An 18,891-nucleotide genomic window follows, 5' to 3' on the forward strand; every position below is an offset into this window, starting at 1 on the left:
GGGACCGAGCAACGGGAGCTCACCCCATTGCGGGGATTCGAACCGCCGACCTTCTGATCGGCTAGTCCTAGGCTCTGTGGATTAACCCACAGCGCCACCCACGTCCCGCAAATTATGTAGATTTGCATTAAAATGAGAATGAAGCAGAATTTGTCCCACATTCCTAGGTGGTGGTGGTGGTGAGGGTAGCACTGATGGGAGTGCTGCTGCCAATCCAATGCAAACCTCAATTTAGGAGTTGCCCTGCCCCAGGCCAGTCCAGGTAAACAGCAGTGATGTGGGGAGTGGGAGGGGGAACTCCACACACACAGTTAATGGAGCAGTTTAATGAGCAGGCCAATAGTAACTATATTAGAAGAATTAGGTACGTTGAATTGGGTGGCATTACTTCCTTCATGAAGTATGTGTCTAACCCCATTATTATAACACTGTGATGGTGTGTGATACAGATGGGCAAACTTGCCAATTTCTGTTTACCCCAATTTCTCATTTTTCCACTCTTAAGTTCAGTTTTCCCATTTCCACATCATGTTGTAAATTAATTTAAAGAAAGGTCTTCATGACAATTCATGAGCATTTTAGTGTGACTTCCTCCAAAGCTTTGCATGCAATTTTACATTTTGCATGTGATTTCTCCTAAAATTGTGCATTTATATACGCAATTTTCACTAATGTGAGCATTGTTCGGCACACTTTAGTATACAACTCTTTATACTTTGCTGGACTACTGCATTGCAAAATTCAGAGAAGTTCAGATTTTGACAGATAGCTGTGCTTCGGTTAGCACACTGTTTTGGAAAATACAAATTATAAATGCATATAAATGCAAATTGAATTAAACTTCTCCCCATCCCTAGTGCATGCTGCCATAAATGCCTAGTACTACACTGCCTTAGGGAGTAATTTAAGCTATGGGACATTCACCCCCAAAGAAGTTTGAAATGGATCTGTATCAGACAGTGAGTTCCAAAGACCTTCCTGCAAATTCCAAGCCATATCAAGATGCATTGCACATTAGCCTATAAAGTTAAAAGTGGCCATGCTGGGCAAGTCTGATTATGGTTATAACTTTTCAGGTGTTTGCACAAGGCTTGAAGAGAATTCTTCATCTTTCTTTATCCAAAGGAACACTGCAAACCCATCATCTTGTGAAGATTAGCACTTGTCAACAAATGCTTTAGTTAAGCTTGCAGCCCACTTTGGTATGTGGCTTTCCTGTCATTAAAGAGGTTACTATATAACTAAATAAGGAATTACAGTATGATAAACTACAAAAATAACCCTTTTACTTATAACTATCTACCAATAAATAAATATTAATGGTGTGTTTGGTAACTTACAGCTGTTAGTGTCATTAGCAACAGCTATGATGCCCATTGGTTGATGTGGTATGTCAGATCTAAGAATTTTTGTATCTCCACCTGTATATTTATTGGATCGCAGAATAGCTCTTCTCACCCAGTCGGTCCAGAAGATCCAGTCATCATAAACGGCCAGACTGAGAAAGGTGCCAGGTCCAGATTTGACAATCACCTGGTTAGAAAAGGAAATAGGCATCAATTGAATGTATATTTATACTCCTGCTGTTTGTCTATTTCATTTCTTCCACAGGATGTTATTTTTGTTTCAATCAATATCGGAGATTGGCAAGACAGATTGTTTCAACAAATGGCAAAAAGTTATTTCCAAAGATATCTGGCAAGGGAAAAACCATAACATATAAAGTATTGATAGATGTGAAAGAGAGAGAAGGTTTCTCTCTGCTGGATACGAGATTATATTACGAAGCAGATTGTATGTGCTGGTTGAAGGAATGGTTGTTATTGAAGAAATCACATCTTTTAGATTTGGAAGGTCATGATAATATTTTAATAACATGGAAGGATTAATGTAAAAACCTGCAGTTTCAAAATATATATGGGATATACACGGGAATAGATATATAAAAGAATATGTTGAGATAATATGGAGTATGCAGGAAGATGATAAGAAATTTTAAAAACCACAGAAAGAGGAGGAAGGGAGTCAGAGTTTGAAATGTTAAAATTATGACTGAATAATTGTTGTTATATATATCAATTATTTAATAAAAGTAATTGGGATGCTATGTATCAGTTCTTGGCATGCTGGCATCATTTGTGTCATTGGCATACACAATAGTTCAGAATATAGTTGCACTTCTATAGCAATGTAGTTGCATTTGGATAATTAAAAGTCACACATTATTTTTCCCACATCAATAAGGATTAAAGGGCACTGAATGGAGAAGGCAATATTATTGTAAATTATTTTTCTTCAGTTATACAGAAAGTATCAGCATATTTCTAGAAATCAGCATTATGATCTTACTCACGTTTCTGAGTGATCCATCATATTCACACCTTTCTATTTTCCCCAAGCTGCCATCGGAAAAGTACAATTTCTCTGCACTGTGATCAATCGCAAGTCCATTTGGTGTCAGGAGGTCAGTGCTAATAACAACTTGTGCATTTTTGCCATACAATGTAGCTCTCATGATGCTTGGATGCTGCTCATTCCAATTAGTCCAAAACATTAAACTATATGAAAAAAGGTTGAAAGACAGACACAATTTCCTCATCTTAAAATGGACATTTCAGCCACATAAATGGACATATAATGCAGCAGTGGTTCTGCTTTTAAAGCTGATGGAATTATTGAAAACAGGTCCTTGTAATCACCATAAAATCACATCTACATCAGCAGCACTTCTTTAGATTAAGGGAATGGTGAAACAACTACTGAAATAGGACAAAAGGTTCCAAGGTTGAGGGCAAATAGTCTAGATGTTTTGGAGTGGGAGCTTTCTTTTAAAATATGTAGTCTCAGCGTTAAAAGGTCTCCCCACCCCCCACACGGTCCATCTCTCTGCTCAGTCGCTGTAGGACATGTTTTCCTTAGGAGTTGACATGATGGCAACAACATTGTGTCAAGATGTAAGTGCTGTTGCTGTCAACTCCTGTGAGGGGGAAAAAAAACTTCGGCTGGCACTGAGAGAAAAAGAAAATGTGCTTAACTCTTGGGCTACTATTTAAAACATCAAGCTAAGTGACACTCCACCCAAATATTTTGGCTAACCCCACCACCAAAAGCTGAAAGGCAATCTAGACACACATGCACACACACACAAATCCCCACATTAGGATGGTGAAGTGCCACACTAGAAAGTGCCACTTCTGTTCAGGGATTCTAACAATCCAATCTCAGGGTTGAGATGCCATGGATAGTCATCCAAGACTGACTTGAAAACAAATGTCTGGAGAAGAGGACTTTAAAAGAGAGATTTCAAGAAGCCTGGAAACTGCACATCTCCAACTTGGAAGAAGAGAAGTGCAATAGAAAGCATCATGACATTCCTTTCCCCTATAGCTACCAGTCCCTCAAGAACCCTTCTCTTTGTTTTCCCACAATTAGGAGGTGGCAGTAGCAGCGAAGACATATTATTTTTTCTTCTTTCCACTCATTTGTCTTGAAGTGTTCCCTGGTGCATAACTCTGGCCTCAGCACGTTAGGCAGATAGGTGGGTCTTGAGACTACAGGCCACAATGCCTGTATGGAGATTCCAAGAGCCAAACTCAACTGCTCTGCCAGTTCTGATGCAGTCTCCAATGTGTTGGGATACAAGAGGAGGAATTGGGGAGAAACACTTCCTACTACCACCACCGTACTGTTTTACAGGTCAGTAAAGGAAATAGGGGATACTTTAGGAGCCAACAGGAAGGTGGGGTGTCATTTGACAAGTCCTTCAGACATGGGGAATAAAAGACTCGAAACCTGCATAGGCAACATATACAAACAAATGATTGCCCTTGCCCCACACAACTTGAATCTTTTTTACAGGCATCAAAAATTAAGCAAAAAGGTAAAGAACACTTTGTTGTTGTTGTTTAGTTGTTTAGTCGTGTCTGACTCTTCGTGACCCCATGGACCAGAGCACGCCAGGCATTCCTGTCTTCCACTGCCTCCCACAGTTTGGTCAGACTCATGTTTGTAGCTTCGAGAACACTGTCCAACCATCTTGTCCTCTGTCGTCCCCTTCTCCTTGTGCCCTCAATCTTTCCCAACATCAGGGTCTTTTCCAGGGAGTCTTCTCTTCTCATGAGGTGGCCAAAGTATTGGAGCCTCAGCTTCACGATCTGTCCTTCCAGTGAGCACTCAGGGCTAATTTCCTTAAGAATGGATGCATTTGATCTTCTTGCAGTCCATGGGATTCTCAAGAGTCTCCTCCAGCACCATAATTCAAAAGCATCAATTCTTCGGCGATCAGCCTTCTTTATGGTCCAGTTCTCACTTCCATACATCACTACTGGAAAAGCCATGGCTTTAACTATACGGACCTTTGTTGGCAAGGTGATGTCTCTGCTTTTTAAGATGCTGTCTAGGTTTGCCATCGCCTTTCTCCCAAGGAGCAGGCGTCTTTTAATTTTGTGACTGCTGTCACCATCTGCAGTGATCATGGAGCCCAAGAAAGTAAAATCTCTCACTGCCTCCATTTCCTCCCCTTCTATTTGCCAGGAGGTGATGGGACCAGTGGCCATGATCTTCGTTTTTTTGATGTTGAGCTTCAGACCATATTTTGCACTCTCCTCTTAAAAGGTTCTTTAATTCCTCCTCACTTTCTGCCATCAAGGTTGTGTCATCTGCATATCTGAGGTTGTTGATATTTCTTCCGGCAATCTTAATTCCAGTTTGGGATTCATCCAGCCCAGCCTTTTGCATGATGAATTCTGCATATAAGTTAAATAAGCAGGGAGACAATATACAGCCTTGTCGTACTCCTTTCCCAATTTTGAACCAATCAGTTGTTCCATATCCAGTTCTAACTGTTGCTTCTTGTCCCACATAGAGATTTCTCAGGTGACAGATGAGGTGATCAGGCACTCCCATTTCTTTAAGAACTTGCCATAGTTTGCTGTGGTCGACACAGTCAAAGGCTTTTGCATAGTCAATGAAGCAGAAGTAGATGTCTTTCTGGAACTCTCTAGCTTTCTCCATAATCCAGTGCATGTTTGCAATTTGGTCTCTGGTTCCTCTGCCCCTTCAAAATCCAGCTTGCACTTCTGGGAGTTCTCGGTCCATATACTGCTTAAGCCTGCCTTGTAGAATTTTAAGCATAACCTTGCTAGCGTGTGAAATGAGTGCAATTGTGCGGTAGTTGGAACATTCTTTGGCACTGCCCTTCTTTGGGATTGGGATGTAGACTGATCTTCTCCAGTCCTCTGGCCACTGCTGAGTTTTCCAAATTTGCTGGCATATTGAGTGTAGCACCTTAACAGCATCATCTTTTAAAATTTTAAATAGTTCAGCTGGGATATCATCACTTCCACTGGCCTTGTTATTAGCAGTGCTTTCTAAGGCCCATTTGACTTCACTCTCCAGGATGTCTGGCTCAAGGTCAGCAACCACACCACCTAGGGTGTGCGAGACATCCATATCTTTCTGGTATAATTCCTCTGTGTATTCTTGCCACCTCTTCTTGATGTTTTCTGCTTCTGTTAGGTCCTTTCCACTTTTGTCTTTTATTATGGTAAAAGAACACTATCTAATACCAAAAGAAATTTGTAGAAATCAAGACATTTTGGGCAAAATCCATTAAAAACATTAAGGTGCACTTACTCTTTGGTAGTCCCACAGACTATGATTGATTGGAATTATCTCATATTAGAAACATATACACACAACACTGTTTGTTTCCTAATGCAACCAAGAGGAACCTAACTTGACAATGTAAAGTTTGTCATACAGTAATGAATATGACTATGGCACTTACTTTTGGCATTCATCAAGAGCTAATACATGTGGATGATCATCTTCAGACATAGTTATGACTGCTTCTCTGTTGAAAGCACCTCTCCGTTTCTGATCAACTGTGTGTCTTGTGATAGAAGACGTAGTAGAGCTGGTCCAGTACAAAGTGTCCCATGTTCTATGATATGCAAGACCCTCCACAGAACCGACATCTGATAGAGAACACATATTTTATATTTAAATCAAGTGAGCATGTTCCAAAATAGAATTGTGTAAAACTGTCATTGTCACACATGCAAAAAAAAAAGTAATTACCACACAAAAATAAGCTACCTGTGCAATGCTAATGGACACATGAATGTTTTAATAATTATTCTGGAAAATAATGGTTGAATAAGACTTGAATATGATTGAACATGATTGAATATGCTTGTTAAATAATAGTTTGAATTAACAGCAGAGGATAAATACAACAATTAGAATGTGAGTTGGGGGGTGAGTTATCTTGAATCAAGAATAAAGGGTGATAGCCAACTAAGGCATATGCAGTTTTCAGAGGTTCTACTTGGGGTACGACTAATGTTGAATATCATCCAACTACTGGATACTGCAAAGCTTCCATACATCCACAGAATGCTTCCAACATATATTGCCTGGCAGCTGGAGAAACGTTCCCAACATACACAGCAATCAGAGTGGTTTGTACATGTAGCAGGGGGACATAAATGCAGTTTATAAATAGTGGTTTGTAAATGTAGTAGGGGTTGTTTTGTGCGGGTTTGCAGAACTATCAGGGAAAGTAAGTAAATAAAATGACCCCTTCAGAAGTCATAGGAGAATGGGGACTGCTGCAAGTCCTTTGATTTCAATTGGAATGTAGCCTATTGGAAATAGCCATTAAAGATGGATATGAAACCATTAGCAACTGTCGTACACTAATTATTTGCCAACAAACTCATGATAAATATTTTTCATTGTCATCTGAAGTGTCAAATAATATTTTGATAACATGAAAATCAATGCCATACACTGATTTTCTCAATCTATAATAATGCATAGGATTTATATATCTATCAATATAATATTTTCAGCCCTGACACACTAAATCAGGGTGGGGAAGCTTTTTAGGCTAGTGGGCCAGATCACTATCTCTCCACCCCACACTTTAGTTCCTAAATTAAAGCACTGATGGCATTCAATACAGAGAACACCAATTATATTTATTTCATCTCATTCATGTAGCAATGCGTTTATGAGTTTATGAGTTTCAAATGAAGTGAACACTAATACAATATGATATTAATATACAACACTCACATTATTCACCTGCTCCTGACAATCTGAATTAAATCAGTAATATGGTATATAACTGATTAACTGTCTACACAACAGAAAGCAACAGCTTATGATTTACAGAGGCAATGGTACAGTGATCACATCATTACATTGCCAAATGCCATCTATCACTTTTACTGAACTTAACGAAGATGGATTACATCCCACCAATGAGATGCAGCCCATGAATACTATCCTGCTGCTCTTCATCTGACTTGCCTGGAAAACGGAATAGCAAATAAATATAAAAATAACTGATGAAATCACATGAAACATCCTTTCTTGTGCGTAGACAATACAAACAACTAAAAAACACCAGCCATTGCAATTGACACTATTACAACTGGTTAGTTCAAACTAGAAAAACACACACAGAGAGATTGTAAATATTATTTCCCCCATGTTTTAAGTTCATTCAACGTATTACGTTTCTTCTTCTTAAGATTCTATTCTTAAAATATCCTACAAAAATGGAAGGCACAGCTATTCCTCCTCCAACCTCAGCCCTCTAAGACATGGTGAATAAGGTACATGAAACCTATTATGCCCCATCCAGGATGTTTTGCCATTTGAGGCGAAACAGAAATACTTCCCACCTCCACCTCAGCTTTCCCATCATCACCAACTCCTCCTTCGCAGCCTCTCCTTTCACTAAAGGAGGCAAGGGAGTAGGAGGAGGCCAGAAAGGAGCAGACGATGGCAGGCTAGCAGCCCTGGCCCCATGAATTTGGAAAAAACAATATTGGGGGTTGCTGAACTAAAAGCAGCTGAAGAGCTTGATGCACATTCCTCATTTCCACACAAAAAAAGTTCCTACATAAATCTTTCCATCGGGTAATGAAAAAAGCACCGTGACGGTGGTGGAAAAGACTAGTGGATGATTACGAAAGCACAGATTTCAGCAACAAATACAATCTGTTCTCTCACCACTGTACATGCTAAAACTGGGAACTAATAATGGCCATACATAATTAGGTGTTTGGCCTAAAGTATATCCATAAAGAATATTGTGAGCTGAGTTGTGGTCAGTGCATTTTTGGAGGTATTTTAACCATATTATGCATTTACCGGTACTGCTTGTTTTCTTGTTTACTGTGCTCACTCATTGTGTTCTTGCAATTTACCTTTTCAGGAAGAGTCTGTCAGTTGCTTTCCTAGCCCAGATGCTGGGAATGAGGTTGGTTTCTGACAATCTGTTCATACAGAATATTTGTAACAGACAACAGGTGGTCACCATTTGGTGACTGATATTAAAGCAGTGTTTTGAAGCAATAAACCATATGAGGATATGATTCAACAGTTCACACAAATTATAAATGGCACAATGAGAGCACTAATTAATTCTTTACTCTTTCAGTGGGTTCCTAAGATAGTCATAAAGAACAAACCACCAATTGCCTACCACCACCCCCAACATGTAATAATAAGCTATAATAAAAATGAATAAATTGGCAGGATGAAGAATTTGTCTCCTGACTGACAGATTGTTTGATTGTCTGATTAGATCCTTTTTGCAAACATTAAAAGAAAGATGCTACTTAGCATTATAAAATAAGTATGCATATGCAATTTGTAAAATTAGAAAATGTGGCACTTACTGAACTCATCAACCAACTCATCGGGATAGAGATTTAACACTATAATGACACATGCTTTTTGCGGGACTCTTTATACACCATAAAGAAAGTTAAATATTAGGCAATTTCTATGGAGCTTATTAGTAAAAAACACAAAACATTGAATACTTTTTTCGTGGATTGTCACAGACTTCATATTTTATTCAACTCATGGTGAAATTACAAAAATGATATATAGATCTTAAGATTTTATTATAGAAAAAGTTATTGTACAGAAGCCTAAAAATATTAAGGGAACCTAAAATATATATCATGATTAATATTCAATAAGATAAATGCTAACCTAGATGCTTTTGTCTGGCAGTTAAATAGGAACCACTTAACTAAAAGGAACAGTAACACACATATGAACAACCTCAGTGGAGAGATATGCAATATATTACAAAGCCAGTCACTTTGTGTTAGGGATAAATTGACTTTTATTCTATAACTCCTATTGCTTAAAGGTACAAATAGTCTAGGCAGCCTTTCAATTCAGAACACTAATATTATGAAAAATGTGACAAACTGACAAAAGCAAATCAATAACATTTTCCATATATATATATATATATATATATATATATATATATATACGCTAGGCGCTGAATTAATACTAGCTTTTCTCACTCAGTCCTTTAAAATCCTTTCCTCTGTCAGATTTTTTAAAAAAGATATGTATTGGCTTCATAACTACGTCATGATATAGGAGTTGAAAGGAACTGGAGTCCAGTGAATAAGCTGATGAAGCTGTTGAGGGCAGCCATTAGAAGTTTTGGAGCAAAGTGTCACCAACGCATTGATGACACACAGCTCTATTTCTCTGTAGCATCTGAATCAGAAGAGGCTGTCAAAACTCCGGTGTGAATGCAGTGGTGAATTGGAGTGGCCCCCCTATAAACTATGCTTGAATCATGGGAAGATTTGGATGGGTGGTCCCCGTGTCCAGGCAATAGGCAAGTTACCTCTTCTTTCTTAAGGAGCAGGAGTAGATAGGGATGCGGGTGGCGCTTCGGTCTAAACAACAGAGCCTAGGGCTTGCCGATCAGAAGGTCGGCGGTTCGAATCCCCACGAGGGGTGAGCTCCTGTTGCTCAGTCCCTGCTCCTGCCAACCTAGCAGTTCGAAAGCACGTCAAAGTACAAGTAGATAAATAGGTACCACTCCAGCGGGAAGGTAAATGGCGTTTCCGTGCGCTGCTCTGGTCCGCCAGAAGCGGTTTAGTCATGCTGGCCACATGACCTGGAAAAACTGTCTGCGGACAAAATGCCGGCAACCTCAGAGTCATCCGCGACTGGACTTAACGGCCAGGGGTCCCTTTACCTTTACCTTTATGTAGCTTGGGGGTGACTCCTGCACACATCTCTGTCACTAGAGGTACAACTGTCCTTTGTGTCTAGGAATGCCTTTTTACCACCTTCATCATCAGCTACAGTCATTACTGAACAGCCTGACCGCTGTAATACATATTTTGGTAAACTCAAGGCTGGTTTATTGCAACACGCTCTGTGTGCGGCTTTCCTTAGGCCTCATCCAGAAAAACCAACTGGTCCAGAATGCAGCGGCACCGTTGTTGCTGTTTTTTAAAAAATACTGCACTGGCTTCCCATCCACTACCAGGTCAGGCTCAAGGTTCTTGTATCAGTTTACACAGTTCTGAACAACTTAGGTCCTAGTTACCTTACGGACAACCTGGACCTATTTATCCAAACTGGATGATTGAGATCATCTGTAGGAGTGTTGTTAGTCAACTCCCAAGTTAGTAAGGCTGAATAGTAAGTAATAAAATGGGGAAGGAGAACCAAGGGAATCCATTTCTCCATCCCTTTCCTTCATTGCAAGTGGAGCTCCATAAACCCAAGTCTGGCCCCAACTCACCATAATTTTAAACCAAATACAAGTGAAAATGCAACTTGCATCCCTTATTGTTACCATCAGCAAAACAATTCTAAAACAGCAGCTTTTAAAGTTTTGTTAGGACAGTCAAAAGAATACTGTAAACTGCTCTGTGATCCTCAGATGAAAGGTGGTATATAAATTTATTTGTTGTTGTTAATTTTTTCAGTGATAAAGCAATAATATTTTTTTTTAGCACCATCATAGTGCATGGTGCCTTACAGAGTTAAATGGGCATAAAAGATAAGTCCTTGCCGCCAATCTAAGATGTAAATGACCGCTACCTATAACCCCCCCCCCATTTAAAAATGATAATTATATTTTAATAGAAGCCTATCTCCCACTTCTCCTATCCTGGTTTGTGATTTTTGCAAGCTCTCTCCTCATCCCCACCCCCATGCTACTCCATGCATAATCCATGTTGGAAAGGATGCAGTGCATTCTTACGGACATTCAGACTGAAGAGCTTTACTAATATAATTCAAACATAAAAGGAGAAGATGCTGTCAGTCTTAACTTGCTCTTATACAGTTACTTATGCACCACTACAGGTAAATAATTTAACAAAATAACAACAACCAATACCAGGTTTATTACTGACCAACCACTAATTTAGTCTTTAAAAACCATCTAAAAACCATAATAGTTTCACATCTAAAATTACTCTCCCGATGTTGGAGAGCAATCTTTTTCTCACTAGTAATGTTCATGTGCAAGAGATCACAAGTTGACAATGCAGCTGATCTTACATTTTAAACATACACAAGCACACACCCCTTTATTATATTAATCCTATGCTTACAATATGGTATTTAATTTGAAAAAGTGAATGCAGCATACATTACAGTTGACCGAACATATGGTGAGTTAAACTCTTCTTATATTTATTTATGGTGGTTAAAACTTGTTCGTGACTGATATCCTTGTGAGTTTTAAATCTGTTTTCAGTGAACTGGAAACATGTTAGATAATGGGTTGTTTATACACTGTAAATCTACTTTCAGTGAGCTGGAAATGTGTTAGATAATGGGTTGTTTATGAGTTGCAAATCTGTTCAGTGAGCTGAAAGTTTGTCAGATAATGGGCTGTTTATGAATTCTAAATCAATATTCAGTGAGTTGGAACTATGTTTGATAATGGTTTGTGTATGAGTAGTAAATCTGTTTCCAGTGAACTGGAAACATACTAGATAATGGGTTGTTTCTAAGTAGTAAATCTGTATCCAGTGAGGTGAAAACATGTTAGGGAATAGGGTGCTAGTGAGTTGTAAATCTGATTTAGTGAACTGGAAACCAGTTTAATGGAAGACTCCTTACAAGTCATAAATTTGGTTTCTGTGCAAAGAAAATGTTAAATTACGTGTAGGATTTGGGTAACCATTTGCTTTTAGGGATGTGTAAAATCCATCAATAAATAGTGTTTTTTTAAGTAGTAAAAGTTTCTGTGAAGTGGAAATGTATCTTCAATATCACCAATTTTATTCTAGAGTGTTTCAATGAAATACTGTAGATATTTGCTTGAATATACAGCAGCCAGATACAAATTTTGTTTTCTCTTAACTGGAGTAGGAGAGCCCAATTATAATAGTCAAAGCAATGAACAGGCATGGAAGGTTCTTCATTTCCTCTCTAAGATTAAAACCCTGAATTACATCAATGACACTTTCCTCCCCAATGCTACAAGCCCCTAAGAGGCAGAACTCTGAGTCACATCTAAATCTCTCAGCCACTATGCCTACACCACTATATCTCCTCTGAGGCTAATAGAAATATATGATAAAATGTTTTGCTTAACTGTTTTGCTTAATATCACTTCTACAATCTGTTCATGAAACAAATGTAGAAATTAGATTGGCCAGCTCAAGCAATATTGCCCTCTGTAATCTTGTGCATTAAGTCTGTCTCAGATTAGAATCTGAGACAGAGAAGAATTTTGGGATTTACCATGGTCAGTTGTTCTTTGGGGCAAACATCACTAAGTTGAAACTGGAAGCCAGTGCTCAATGTTATTGAAATAGCAATTGTGAATAAAGGCAAATAATTTTTTTTAAAAAAGTTCAGCTGCAACCAGTGCTTCAGTATCAGATGATATCCTAAAACCTGAGAGAATACATTTAGATTAAGAAATACTTAGATGCCCAATTTATTATTACAGCTTCCAATCAATTAAAAGTCAGTAATTAATCACTTGCCATTTAACCATTTAAGCTAATATTGTGTATTCTAAAACTCAACAAATTGTGTTTGGAGAGTCTAAACAAAATATAAGATCATTACAATTTAATAAACAAAAGCTACCACTCACTGCTAACAAGAAAAGTCTAGCTGGAATGTTTTCTTTTTCATTTCCTATTATGGGAATAGGCAGCTATGAACACAGCAGTAAAAAAAGTGCACCCTTAAATTTGCCATCCCACAAATTAAACCAATTAAGGCTGTGATCTAAAAATACGTACAAAAGATAACATCCCAGTGAGTAAGCATTGCACTGCAAAGCTTCATTTATTGCAGTTATAATTTAGGGCATGAGATGGATGCACTTTGGGGGGTAAAAATACCTAAAAGACAAGTGGATTTAAAAACAACCATGCATAAGTATACTTACTTTCAACTACAACTTTTCTGCCAGACCAATCATCTTTAATAAGTTGTATGTTTCCAAAGTGTGCATCACTGAAGAAGATTCGGTTAGTACCTCTTCCTTTTTGGCTGTAGTCAAAAGTCAGTGCTATCACATTTTTGAAATATTCAGGATTTTCGTAAGGTTGTATTGGTGAATTTAAATTTGTTTCATCCGAAAGATGTATACTTTTAAATATTGTTCTTCCCGAATAAAGCAAATAGCCATCATGTCTCAGGCATGTAACTCCGTCCTCGGCTAGGTAGCCATGTGCACAAGCACATGTTCTCTGCATATTTCCTCGAAAAAGGCAAAGTTGCTGACATCCACCATTGTTCTTTGCACAAATGTTGGTTCCTGCAGGGAAAACAATAAAAATTCTGATTTTTATAACTTACCATATCGTAATGATTTTGATCATGTTAATATCACACACCAGAAATGTTATTCATCCATGCATTTACAGTAATATAACAATTATTTAATTAAATTAAATGGCTCTTATGCCACCAATGGACGGAGAGGACCCCCCCCCCCCAGTTTCCCCTTCCATTTGCAGCTTACTTTGTCCTCCAAAATAAGCTATGGAGGGTTGGGGGATCCTCTAGAACAGTGGGAAAGGCAGAATCAAGAAAATGACCTCTCTACCTTTCTGCTGGAACTATTATTAACCACAGTCATTAATCAATGATTGAAAGAATTGTTGAGATTTCTCTACAATTGCTAAGGATTACTGTTATAGATATATATCGGCTATGAATGTTCAAATGTCTCATAAACGGTCATATTTTATTATTTTAGAGGGATTAGAAGAGTTATATGAAATATTAAGAAATGTTTATTTAAACAAATGTACTTGGAAACAAGTCCCTTTAATTTCAATATAATTTAAAAACAAATAAGTATGTATAGGCCTGGTTTGGTTTTGGTTGTTTTTATATATATAAAAAACAAACAAATCAAAAGTATCTGTAAACAGTATAAATCAATATATAGAAATTCTATATCTAGAAATACTTAAGTATATATAAATATAATCAAAAGCACAGACTTTTGTTTTAAATGGTCTGGTTGGTTATAAATGTTCATTGTAATATTTGTTAAATCAGGCAAAAATGAATAACTTAAGGACCAAATGTCAAAGTAACAACTTTTAAGTACCTCATGTTGGGAGTCCAACCTGTTACTAACACAGTTGTCAAAACATATTTCAACTATTAATTTTAATTTGTACTTTTGATGTTAGCACAGTTTCTAATTATGGCTTGGATCCTGAATTTGCTTCTGCTGCTGGAAGAATCTCACGAACGGTGTTTTTCTAATGGTATGCTCCCACTGGTGAATGAGGGGATGATTTTGGTTGATTTCCCTATCCCTATGCAGCCCCATCCATGAAAATTGGGTCCAGATGGTCAGAGGACCCCCTAGAACAACAGCAGGGAGAAGGAATTGGTAAAAGATTGCCTCATTCCCTCTGTGATTCCTTATTGGATCTAAAATCTTCCATGAACAGAAGGAGTCCTTCTGTCTGCAGAAGGCATACTTAACCCTATATGTTTAAATATTTGCTTTTCTGCATTCTTCCATAGACAAAAAGGAAAAAAAAATAGCAATGAAAACAAAATGATTTGATTACAAATTCAATCCTGATTCAAATGATCTAAGGAACTAATGTTCACTATTAACATTTTATGTGTCTCTGTGTGTATTTGACTGTTCACTGTTTTAAAGAAGTCTATCAATTATTGCTCATTCCAATAGAGACATTTGTTTACATGTAAACACATTCCAGTAATTTTGGTGCACTGCTAATAGGAAAGAAACCAAAGGCACAATTCAAGAGGTGCTCCCCACTGCTGATGTAACCTTTTCCACCATCACAAAGCAGCTGAGCACCTGTAACACTAGACTAATTTTTGATTTCAGTATCTCACACCCCATAATCTGTTGCCATGTGGCCATAAAAATTGCCTGGCTTTTCCTTGCCTCTGTAACACAGCAGACTGATATGCAGAAATTAGTAGGTGAAGCTTTTCATGACACAAAAAGTACACATTACTAAATTGCTGCAAATCAAATAGCTGTTAAGGCCAACTACAGAACAGTTCAAAAGTTGACAGCTCTTGCCATGACATTTACCCTGATAATGTAGCACCCTGCTTGTGGTTAACGCTTAGCTGGAATGAAATATTCAACACAGCAATAGAGAAATTAAAATAATAATTTATTTGTCAGACAAATAAATGAGAGACACAGTGGTATATGGTTACCAAAGCTCTGCCCACTCCAGCCCTGATGGCCAGCACTTATATTTCCTCAGCCCAGCCCCCTTGCTCCTCCTTTGGCTGCCTCTGTCCAATCAGCCTGGTTGAAATTCCTATTGGCTGTTTGCTAGAACCAATCATAAAAGATACACCCATTTCCTATTACCTTTTATGGGAGACAAAGAGCTATATTTCCTTCTATCCATAAATGGCAGACAAGTAGCCATATATCTTATATTTGCCTCGACCAGGCACCTTAATTACCAGATAACCTTTGGCCCCTGTTGCCCCTTTATTCCAAAACAAATGGCTAAAACAGATGGCTCATGGTATTAAATTTTGTCTAAACAGAGATCTTGGGTTCACCTTCTCACACACCATCAATGGAATAAGAATCTAACATAAGAATCTAACATTTCTTACTTTCTAAATCCTTTGCATAATTACATTTAAGCCAATATATTTCATACATTAACATAGATAGATTTTTAGAAGAAAAGGCCTTTTCAAAGTAAAAAGAACTCAGTAAAACAGCTTCGAAAGCAGCCTCTTTAGTTTACAACTCCCTTTCCTAGCCAGCTGCTTTCCCCATTAGCTCTTGCCCTTTAACCTTAGGAAAATATGACTCGAGTCTAATGGGAGGCACATGGTATTATTTTCTAATAAACAATAAATTTTACTATTTACCAACTCTTAATTAGTGTTTTTGCAGCTTGATTGTATTCTGTAATTTGTAGGGTCAATGTAACCTTTGCTCCCAGCCTGTATTTCCCTTTTACAACTTTGAGAAACGTGTCTCCTGTTACTGCTATAAATCAGGGGGGCCCTGTTCAAGGAGATAAACAACTGCCAAGTACTTAGCCAGCTGCTTTATGCCTGGCATGAGACATACAAACATCTGCAAATATATTTTTTTAAGCTCATTTTAAAATGCAGACCTTGATCTGATGCCTCAATAATATCTTGTTCCTTGTTGGGAGCTTTTGCAACTGTTCTAGAATAAACATCTCCCAGTGAAACATGGGTTAGTTCCAGTGCCATGACCAGTGCTATTTTCCTAGGAAAAGAGGTGGCAGAACTCACCATGAACACCTCCTTTGTTCTATTATAATGGCAATGGCACCTGCCTGAGAGGGGCTGGAGCAAAAGCCCTGGCCATGACTTTTGGCCTTGCGGTAAGATATGCCTGGGGTTTGCTTAAGTATCAGATGCCTGTGCAGTATGGGGGAGCAAGGGAGGTAAAAAAGGGTCATTACAACAAAATAAAGTGTATTTGTAGATTACACTACATGTCCCCAATGTATCTAAACACATGAGACATCTTTCCTTGCCAAGCAAGCAGATAATTGAACACAATCCATTGAGCCTCTATGTGCAAGTCTATGGATGTGTACAGCATATGCACAGAAGGGCCTTTCCCTTTGGGCAGAATCCAGCCATGTTAAGCACTTTGAACCCCATTGATTTAAATGGAAGTTTTAAACACAGCTTTAAAGCATTTGTTAGTTGGCCTGAATCATTCCTTCCTTTTCTGAATAGCAGCTCCAAGAAGTTGCTCTCTTTCAGAAAACCCAGTGTGCAGTGAATCATGCAATGGTGGTTTGCAAATTAAAATGCTATCTCAAAAAATGATCTTTCTGTGGTCTCCTCTCCATCTCTGCAGTTAGCACAACAAATGCCACAAACAAGCCATGAGCTTCTAGTTACCTAGCATAACATATTTAACTTACGCTGATGTCAGTTACAAAGTTTATACTACTTATTATAGTATAGCAACCGAGAAATACTTAATTGTTTCTTTTAGATGGAAAGACTTATGCAATCATGCAAATAATATCAAATATTTTGGAGACATAATTTTACAATCATTAATGTTTTAGTAGGCTACAAAGGTTAATATTTGCTGTAGAAGGGTGTATATGCCAGTTAATCAGTAAACGTATTTAAAAGTGTTACATATTTTGGATCATCTTTGCTTGTTGTAATGCCTTTCTGTTGTTGGTCTCCATCTGTCTCAAGAGACCACCGAGTGTGCCTGTGGAAGCTAAGTCAAAGTACTCTGTTAACAGCACCAACTGACCTCATGGGGGCACAAATACTGGCATTCCTGTTATATTTTTAGTTTCTCTACAACAACTTTACACACCCTGAGTGACCTCAATGGGACTCTGTGCAAATGAAAACCTGACTTTTGGCTTCAACTACTTTTCACTTCACTGATTTTAAATGCCCTTTAAACCATGCATTCAATTAAGACCCACTATCTAAAAATGAAGTTAATGCTATCAGTATTTAGGATCTTGCTGACAACGAAGATGCGGGCATCTCTGCTAGAAGGTCACATTAGAGGGTCAGTACTTGTTAAAGGATAAAACAGGTGTTTTGTGAACAATGAAATTATGCCTGTGCTTTCTCCCGTCTTGAACGGTCATCATGATGCCGATGCAATACAGCTTTAGGCCTGTGTTATTTAGTTCTATCTTAATAAAACTTATTTTTTAAAAAATAGTTGAAATGAGATAGAAAACATTTCAAAATATTTTCACCTGTTTCTCCCCTTTGTCTTCCTGGCTCACTGACAACCCCTCCCCCCCAAGACATTAACCATTTGTCGCCTAGTAAAATTTGAAAAGTGTATTAATATCATTCAGATATGATTTTTTCAAACTGTCAGTCATCAAATTCTAGCATGTTACTTCATTATTCTCCCTTACCCCCATTATTATTTCATCTAGTGCAATCAAGTTGTAGACACAGGCACCATTCACCAGAATAAAACTGTTCAAAAGAAGCATAAAGCCCGTCTGAAGGAAGCAGGCATTAAATCTTACTAATTCAGCTGGGAGATATAATTTTTAAGGCACAACACACAAACACGCAAATATTTTTATTTCTGAAGGTAACATAAACAGAAGTGGGCATCAACCATCTATCAAAGCAATTAAAAATACAAATAATAAACCTTCTAGAGTGTTAGCCATGTTAGTTTGTTGCAGAAAAGAACAGCAAAGCATTGTGTGGCCTATTTAAAGACTAACAAATTTATTGCACTATTTTAGGATGTGAGCTGAGGATCGTGAAAGCTCATACCATGATAAAGACGTTACAGTTACAGTTAAAATTTCAGGGATACAAAAGGTCTTGCTTGTCTTTATTTACTTGTGGTACGTATAGATGCAATGACTCAATATGCTACATCCACTTGAGATGTCACTTTTTTTTATAACAATGAAAACTGTGTGGAATATTATACACATAAATAAAATGATATTCTAAGACATCAGTATAACAGTTTATTAAATAAGTTCCTGAATTTCCAATGTAGATAGTTTTTAAAAAATAACTAAGGACTTTGTATCTCCTTAAACTGTATTGTGTGTGTATATATGCACAATT

General features: G+C 37.8%; 1 protein-coding gene across 3 annotated transcripts in view; it reads right to left on the bottom strand.

The window, feature by feature from the left end:
• Positions 1-18,891, bottom strand: part of LRP1B (LDL receptor related protein 1B) — a 776,343-nt gene that overhangs the window by 104,902 nt on the left and 652,550 nt on the right. For all 3 annotated transcript variants that reach the window (XM_081004634.1, XM_081004635.1, XM_081004633.1), the window contains 4 exons: positions 13,217-13,588; positions 5,789-5,978; positions 2,354-2,558; positions 1,341-1,533 (listed from right to left, as the gene is read on the bottom strand). In XM_081004634.1, coding sequence (XP_080860760.1) covers positions 1,341-1,533; positions 2,354-2,558; positions 5,789-5,978; positions 13,217-13,588 — 960 coding nt within the window. The remainder of the gene's footprint in view (positions 1-1,340; positions 1,534-2,353; positions 2,559-5,788; positions 5,979-13,216; positions 13,589-18,891) is intronic.

This window comes from Podarcis pityusensis (assembly GCF_964106645.2).
Source record: "Podarcis pityusensis genome assembly, chromosome: 1".
Classification (NCBI taxonomy): Eukaryota; Metazoa; Chordata; class Lepidosauria; order Squamata; family Lacertidae; genus Podarcis; species Podarcis pityusensis.